An 8,345-nucleotide genomic window follows, 5' to 3' on the forward strand; every position below is an offset into this window, starting at 1 on the left:
AGAAGAACACCAAAAAACATTTAATGAACAAAAATCAATCCTAAGTCACTCAAGGTTTGGAAACAGTTAAGATGGAAACAGCAAAAAGCCTATTATCTACAAATTCATCACAGTCTTCATCTTGTTGATTTTAAAATATAGATTTACAAGTTATTTTAAATTCAATATTTTAATTGTATGACTTTGGAAGCGGAGTAAAGAAAAGTTGACACTGAATACAGATGACTGTATTTTGTACATACATCCCATAGAAAAAACTTGGTCAAAAGCTAATCGACGACCGTTGAGTAAGAGCATCCTCAGTCTGTGTATTGTAAGCTGACGTAAAGTAGGATGAGGGAATCTTTTATCCAAAAACCTATATAAACTAATGTCAACACACAGTATGATCACATGCTTTCAACTGAGGGATGGAGATCTCAGCTCTCTTTATTGGCCTGATGCTGTCTCTTGGTCTGGGTGAGCTGAACTCAGCTCTTGCTTTGAATGGATCTGGGTATCATATGAAACAAAAGGTTGGGTTTAAAGAGGTTAGGACTGGGGCTGGGTTCAACACTGAGGCTTCATCTGTGAAGTGTAAGCTTCAGGGTACCACTCGTCTACCTGCCTTCTCAATGGATGGTGACTATGTTATTGGGGGTGTTTTCTCCATACACTCCTACATGCATACAGTGAAGCATAACTACACCACCATGCCTGAGCCTCTAAGGTGCACAGGGAGGTAAGTAAGAAGGAGAAGCGGCGGATAAGAGGATGTTAGTCTGTGTGGGGATGAAAATGTTTTGATTTGCATGCTGAGCTCAAAATTGTACTACAAAGCTTCTGAACTGAAAACTTTAAAACAAAGAATTCATATGATTTCACAATCAGTGACAATTCAATATTTTCATTAAGAGTTTCAGGTATTATATTCACAAAGATTAAGAGATTAGTTCCAAAATATACAAATAAATAAAACAAAACAAACAATGTATATATTTTTATCATATATATATGATAGGAGTATATATATATATATATATATATATATATATATGTTGGTAATAATTTAATGAACAAATGAATAAGACTATAATTCACTTGACTATTGTTAATCTATACTTTATAAATTATGTGAATTTCTGGCTGATATCTGTTCCTGTGTTTTAATCTTTGGTGTTCAGCCCATTATTAAATGTCGGTCTGTATTTGTTTGAAAGAGGCACAAACAGCAATCAGTTACTGCTCATAACTATGACTTGCAGTACTCCTTTATTATGTATTTCTGTTAAAATTGTGAACTGTTCTTTTATTTATAAGTTTAAACAATGTCAAGAGTGTTTGTGCAGCATTGTCTCCCGTGAACTTCGCTTCTCACGTGCAATGGTTTTCGCCATTGAGGAGATTAACAACAGCACGGAGCTGCTTCCTGGCATCAAGCTCGGTTATCAGATCTATGACTCATGTGGCTCAGTACCTGTGGCTGTGCATGTGGCATTCCAGCTTTCAAGTAGCCAGGACTCAGTGTTTTACACCAGTGACAGTTGTTCACAGTCTGGTAAGGTGATGGGTGTCGTTGGTGAGTCTGGGTCTACGCCATCCATCAGCATGTCACGCATCATTGGGTCCTTTAACATTCCTCAAGTAAATATTCTGATTTCTGGTAAATTGTGTGTTTCATGTACAGTGCTGATTTTTTTCTGTCCCCTTAAATAATTACACTGTTGTTTTCATTTAGGTGAGCCACTTTGCCACTTGTGCATGTCTGTCAGATAAGCAGCAGTACCCGACTTTCTTCAGGACAATCCCTAGTGACCAGTTTCAGGCTGACGCTCTGGCCAAGCTGGTAAAACACTTTGGCTGGACATGGATAGGTGCTGTCAGGTCAGATTCAGACTATGGCAATAATGGCATGGTGTCTTTCCTGGACGCAGCACACAAAGAGGGAATCTGTGTGGAATACTCTGAATCTTTCTTTCGGACCCACCCACGCAGCAGGATCCAGAGAGTGGCTGATGTTATCCGCAGGTTTCTACATCACTGATTGTGCTTTTGTTCCCTGTGCGGACACTGGCCGACTATCCACAAAACTACATAAAATGTCCTTTTAAGTATATGATGAAGGATTGTTTTATTCTTTCAGTTGCAAATTAACCATTTATCATTTTCTTTGTTTAATTCTTTCATATGAATTATATTGTTATAAAAATACAGTCAGTAAGACCAAATCCTAAAACAGCTCTCATGCTTGTTTGTGTTACCAACCTTTTTTCATATTAAGAAACTACATATTTTATATTTATGCAGAAATAATATTACGCAATGTAATGTCTTTTCAGGTCGACAGCTATGGTTGTTGTGGCATTTACATCCCCTGGAGACATGAGGATTCTGCTGAAGGAGCTGTCACTCAAGCCTTCTCCACCTCGCCAGTGGATCGGCAGTGAGTCTTGGGTAACTGACCCTGACATGAGAAGATTCAGGTTCTGTGCTGGAGCCATCGGATTTGCCATTGAACAATCTGTCATCCCAGGTCTGAGAGACTTTCTGCTGGATCTCTCTCCCTCTAAAGTGACTGCCTCTCCAGTGCTTGCTGAGTTTTGGGAGGATGCATTCAACTGCAGGCTGGGAAAAAGTAAGAAAATTGTATATAGACAGTTTCCAGGCCACCAAGATGAATGAACATACAAAACTTGTACTTACTAACACAAGTCATTCATGGGTTCATATGATAGGCTATCATATTACACTATACTATGATTCATAATTCATTCATTTTGAATGCATTAAAACAGGTCAAGTCAATATCTAATTATAGAAAAAATATATTTCCTTTTACAAATAAAACTTAAAATATTACTTATTATCTAATGACTGATTATTGTGAGCACAAACTGGAATATATAAAGGTAAATAAATAAATATGTAAAAAATGTAGGACTGACACAACTACAACTTTAATGAATAAGAAGAAAAAATAGAGTAATGTGTTCAAAACAGTCATTTGAAATGTAAAATAAGCATATTTTTTTTGCAATATTGATACATAAATTTAGATATGAGGTAAACATCTCTCTGTGTTCTTTCCGGTGCAGCCACAGACAAAAGCGTATGCGATGGAAGTGAAGACATACAGATGATCGAGAGCTCATACACTGACACATCCCAGCTCCGAATCACTAACATGGTGTACAAAGCTGTTTATGCAATAGCTCATGCCATTCATAATGCAGTGTGTCAGGAAACTAATTCTACAACTCAGTGTGACAAGTTTACCAAGACAGAGCCCAAAGAGGTCAGTAAAAATATAAAAAAAAATCAGTGTACCGAATATGTAATAAATGTTTTATTTTACAAGTATTATTAAAAATCTTATTTGTTTTACTTCATCCTGACAGGTTCTCACACAGCTGAAGAAAGTAAATTTTTCCCAAAATGGTTATGATGTATCATTTGATGCCAACGGGGATCCTGTGGCCAAATACGAGCTGGTTAACTGGCAAAAAACTGAGAGTGGCAGCATTGAGTTGGTGACAGTAGGACACTATGATGCATCACTGCCAGCGGGCCAGGAGTTCAGTATCAACAGGAAGCTCACCTGGGTGGAAGGTGGCACACAAGTAAGGAGCCCAAAAGTAATGAATTAACATATCCAAATTTGGAAATCTTAAAGGGTACGATATGTGTTTTTTTGAACTCTGTTCCTCCTGTGCATTCTGGCTGTGAAGACATCGACACTTAAGTTACACTATTTTTATCATGAAATTCACTGTTTGTGTTTTCCAAGTAAGTGTTGACAATAAGGCAATTTATGTTTAAAAGACTGTAACCTTAAAATATAACCACAGCCAATACAGACAGTGGAAATGTTTACAGAGACCAAAAACACTTTCAGTACACATATTGGCACGTGAGCACGAGCATGTTTACACAAAACAGGTACTGTGGATTTTGTCCCCCAAAACTGACAATACATACATACATACTGTACATACACAATGCACATATTGACATGTAAAAATTGTTTTAAGACATACTTGAAAAATGCAAACCTATGCTTTAATCCTTCGTAGCACACCTGATTATTTGTAAGTTTGTATCTATGTGTCAGGTGCCTGTGTCAGTGTGCACTGACAGCTGTCCTCCAGGAACTCGTAAAGTGCTGCAGAAAGGAAAACCCATCTGCTGTTATGATTGTAAACCGTGTGCTGAGGGTGAGATTAGCAATGTTACAGGTACAGGTTTTTTTTTCTCATGCATATCTACTATACAACATCAAATATATAGTATGACACTGTTTGAAAGCTCTTTTTCCATTTATTCTTTTTCAGATTCCCCTGATTGTTTCCCTTGCCCCAAGGAGTTCTGGCCTAATGCAGAGAGAGACACTTGTCTCCCCAAGCCTGTAGAGTTTCTTTCCTTCAGCGAGGTCCTAGGAATCATCCTGGCTGCAATCTCAGTTAGTGGCGCCTGTCTTACAGTGATAACAGCAGCTGTGTTTTATCATCACAGGACATCCCCAATTGTCAGGGCCAACAACTCTGAGCTGAGCTTCCTGCTGCTCTTCTCCCTGACTCTATGTTTCTTATGTCCATTAACTTTCATTGGACCACCCTCTGAGTGGTCCTGCATGCTGCGCCACACAGCATTTGGGATCACCTTTGTCCTCTGTATGTCTTGTGTTCTCGGAAAAACAATTGTAGTGTTAATGGCCTTCAAAGCTACACTCCCAGGCAGTAATGTGATGAAATGGTTTGGTCCTCCACAGCAAAGAATGACTGTAGTATTTTTCACATTCATTCAAGTTTTAATATGCACTATATGGTTGGTTCTTAGTCCCCCTTTTCCAATGAAAAACCTCACCACATACAACAATAGGATAATTTTGGAGTGTGCATTAGGCTCAGCTATAGGGTTCTGGGCTGTGCTTGGATACATAGGCCTACTGGCTGTCTTTTGCTTTGTGTTAGCTGTCCTAGCCCGGAAACTACCTGATAATTTTAATGAAGCCAAACTTATCACCTTCAGCATGTTGATATTCTGTGCAGTCTGGATCACCTTTATTCCAGCATATGTCAGCTCTCCTGGGAAATTTACTGTGGCTGTGGAGATATTTGCTATTCTGGCCTCCAGTTTTGGACTAAAATTGTGTATATTTGCTCCAAAGTGTTTCATCATATTGTTTAAGCCAGAAAAGAACACCAAGAAACATTTAATGAATAAAAATCAATCCTAAGACACCCAGGGCTTGGAAATAGTTAAGATGACAACATACAGTGTTAAGTTTTAAATTTCCATTTATAGGGTCATTTTCATTCAACATTTTCATTTTCTAAATGTCCTTTTAATATGTTAATGTATTTCTTTTTTATGCCGTTAGCACATGGGGCCCACTGGGGCACACAGCCTGACAGAACAACATGAAACTACCACCCTTTAGGCCCACCATCTGCAGGGAAAGGCATCCGGATCAGGTGCATTTTGAGCCAAGTGGCAGGCAGGCAGGGGTGGGGCCCTAGTTGTGTTGACCCCTGGCATCACAGACTGGCTCAAGGGACTTGTAATGTCACTTCTTTGGCAGGGAAAGAGCTGGAGCTGGTGGTGGAGGTGAAACAGTATCAACTAAATATAGCTGGACTCAGCTTTTTGCATAGCACTCATTTTGGAACCACACTCTTAGAAACGGGCTGGACCCTCACCTCTCCAGAAGTGCCCAGGGTTAGAGGTGCTGGGCGGGTGAAGGTATACTCACAAGGCCCCAGTACATCCTGGGGGAGGCTGGGGACAAAGAATCTGAGCTGACCATGTTGAAATCCTCCATTGTTGAGGCATCTGCTGTCAGAGGGTCATCGGTGCCAGTCGTGGTTCCAGCAGAACCCGCAGGAGGACACCAGTGGTGAAGGAAGCACCCTGCTGACCTGGAATGGGGATATTGTCAAGTGATGGAAAGGGCACTTTGAGGGACTGAACCTGACGAACACATCCCCCATGGAGGAGGAAGAGTCTGACTATCAGGGGAAATCTCACCATTATCCCTGGCAGAGGTCACAGATGTCGTTAAAATGCTTCACAGTGGCAAGTCACCGGATGTTGATGAGATAAACTCTGAGATGCTAAGGGCTCTGAATGTTGTTAGTTGTCTTAGCTTAGTTGTTAGTTCCCATCCCCCCCCCCCCCCCCCCCCCCCCCCCCCAAAAAAAAAGGGCACCTGAGGGTGTGCTCCAGCTATTTGGGTATCACACTGCTCAGCCTCATTGGGAAAGTTTATAAAAGGGTGCTGGAAAGATGGCTTCAAACGAATGTCAGACCTAGGATTCATGATGAGCAAGGGCTGCAGGTGTGGAAGTTGCAGAAGCAAATATCTGGGTGTGGGAGGAGTTGGGGGAGGACTTTTGGTTGGCCTCAAGAAAGTTCTGGCTAGTTCTGCTGAGGGATTCTGAGGAACGCTCTCATGGCAAAATATGGAGAAACCCCGAAGGGGGCTGACTTCTGTGCTAGTCATGGACTGGCCATAATGAAGACCATTGTTTGAGCAAAGGGTGGTTCATAAGTGTTCTTAGTACCAGAACACCCAATGCTAAAGATCAATGATTAACCTCATGGTTGCATCATCAGATCTGCAGCCATACGTCTGAGAGAAACAGGTACAGAGAGGAGCAGAGCTAAAAACTAATTAAAACCTGGGGGGGGGGGGGCATAGGATCAGATGGCGGGGGAGGCTGCCAGACAGACCAGGCAAACCCAAACGTACAGTGAGGATGAACGAGAAATTGGATTGGATTATGCGCTTGTGATCTTCAACTTCCACCTCTGGAAGAAATTTCCATACATCCTAGGGGCAGCTGGGAACCTACAATCTGAGATGGCCATCTTGAAAACCTAAATTATGGTGGCAGCTGCTAGAAGTTGTGGTCAGACGGTTGTCAGTGCCAGTTGTTGTGGCAGCCCAAGAGCCTGTTTGTGCACACCAGCAGTGAAGGAGGCTGTCTGCTGGCCCAGACTGGGGATATTGTTGAGCAGTGGCTAGAACACTTTGAGGGACTCCTGAACTTGGCCAACACATCCTCAGAGGACAGAGTTTGAAGACTCAACCATTTCCCTGGCAAAGGTAACAGATGTAGTCAGAAACTCCTCAGTGGCCAGACACCCCACCCCCCAAATAAAAAAGGGGTCCTGAGGATATGCTCCAATTATCGGGGTATCACACTGCTCACCCTCACTGGGAAAGTTGATTACAGGGTGCTGGATAGGAGATTCCAACTGAATGTAAGACCACAGACTCATGAGGATTAATGCAGATTCCATCCTGGCCTTGGAGCAGTGGACCAGCTCATTACACTTGCAGGGCTGCTGGAGGGGTCATGAGAGTTTGCCCATTCAGTCTACATGTGTTTTGTGGACTTGGAGAAGGCTCATGTTTGCATCCCCAGGGGACGCAGGAGTACTGCGGGAATATAGGGTATTGCGGGTCATAGCTACAAGTCCTTGTAAAACCAAAGTGAGAGCTTTGTCTGTATACTCAGCAGAAAGTAAAACTAATTTTGAGTGTTTGCTTCTGCCAGGGTTGTCCCTTTTCACCAGTTCTGTTTGTGATGTTTATGGACAGGATCTCAAAGTACAGCTAGGGGGAGAAAAGAGTCCAGTTTGGGACCTCAGAATTGCATTTCTGCTCTATGCAGATTAAGGAGTTCTGTGAAGTGTGAAGCGAGCATTCGGGATGAGAGTCAGTAACTTCAAGTGTGAGTCTGGGTTCTCTGCTGGAAAATAGTGGTTTGCCTCCCTGAGTTGAAAGAGAAAGTTACTCCTCAAAAGAAGGCGTTCTTGTGTCTAAGGTTAACAAGTAAGAGTAGAATCAAGTGTGAAATGGACAGCCAGTTTGTTGCAGCATCAGCAGTGATTGGTGCATGGCACTGGACCGCCGTAGTCAAGAGGGAGCTGAGGTGGAAGGCAAAGCTCTCAGTTTATCAGTCCTCCTACGTTCTGAGCCTCACTTATGGTCATTAGGTTTGGGTAGTGACAGAAAACAATGAAATTGTGTGTATAAGCAGCCAAAATGAGTTTCTCCCATAGGGTGGTTGAACTCAGCCTCAGAGATAGGGTAAGGAATCCAGACACCCAGAGGGAGCCCAGTGTTGAGATACTGCTTTTTTGTATCAAAAGGGGACATTTAGGTTTGTCAGGGTATCTGATTAAGAAGGTAGGTACTGGTAGGAGGCCCAGAGGTAGACCTAGAACATGCTGAAGAGAATGTGTATCTCATCTGGCCTAGGAATGGTTCCCAGGGAGGAGCTGGCCTACAGTTTTGGTCCCAGGGAGGAGCTGGAAATCATTGCTGGGAAAAGGGGATGTCTGGAGTTCCTTGCTCG

At 42.2% G+C, this 8,345-nt stretch overlaps 1 protein-coding gene across 1 annotated transcript; it reads left to right on the forward strand.

Moving 5' to 3' along the window:
• Nucleotides 1–587: 587 nt before the first annotated feature.
• Nucleotides 588–5,215, forward strand: LOC117259892 (extracellular calcium-sensing receptor-like). The gene is made up of 8 exons (XM_033631676.2): nt 588–721; nt 1,329–1,623; nt 1,718–2,007; nt 2,319–2,614; nt 3,075–3,274; nt 3,378–3,599; nt 4,091–4,214; nt 4,311–5,215. Exons 1-8 carry the CDS (start codon nt 615–617, stop codon nt 5,213–5,215), a joined length of 2,439 nt encoding a protein of 812 aa, XP_033487567.2. The 5' UTR covers nt 588–614.
• The last annotated feature ends 3,130 nt before the right edge of the window (nt 5,216–8,345 follow it).

This window comes from Epinephelus lanceolatus, chromosome 4 (genome assembly GCF_041903045.1).
Source record: "Epinephelus lanceolatus isolate andai-2023 chromosome 4, ASM4190304v1, whole genome shotgun sequence".
NCBI lineage: Eukaryota > Metazoa > Chordata > Actinopteri > Perciformes > Serranidae > Epinephelus > Epinephelus lanceolatus.

Coding starts and splice junctions, on each gene's coding strand:
- LOC117259892 (XM_033631676.2), top strand. CDS start 615: ATGGATGGTGACTATGTTATTGGGGGTGTTTTCTCCATACACTCCTAC. Junction 722..1,328: donor CCTCTAAGGTGCACAGGGAG/GTAAGTAAGAAG, acceptor GTGTTTGTGCAG/CATTGTCTCCCGTGAACTTC. Junction 2,008..2,318: donor GTGGCTGATGTTATCCGCAG/GTTTCTACATCA, acceptor ATGTCTTTTCAG/GTCGACAGCTATGGTTGTTG.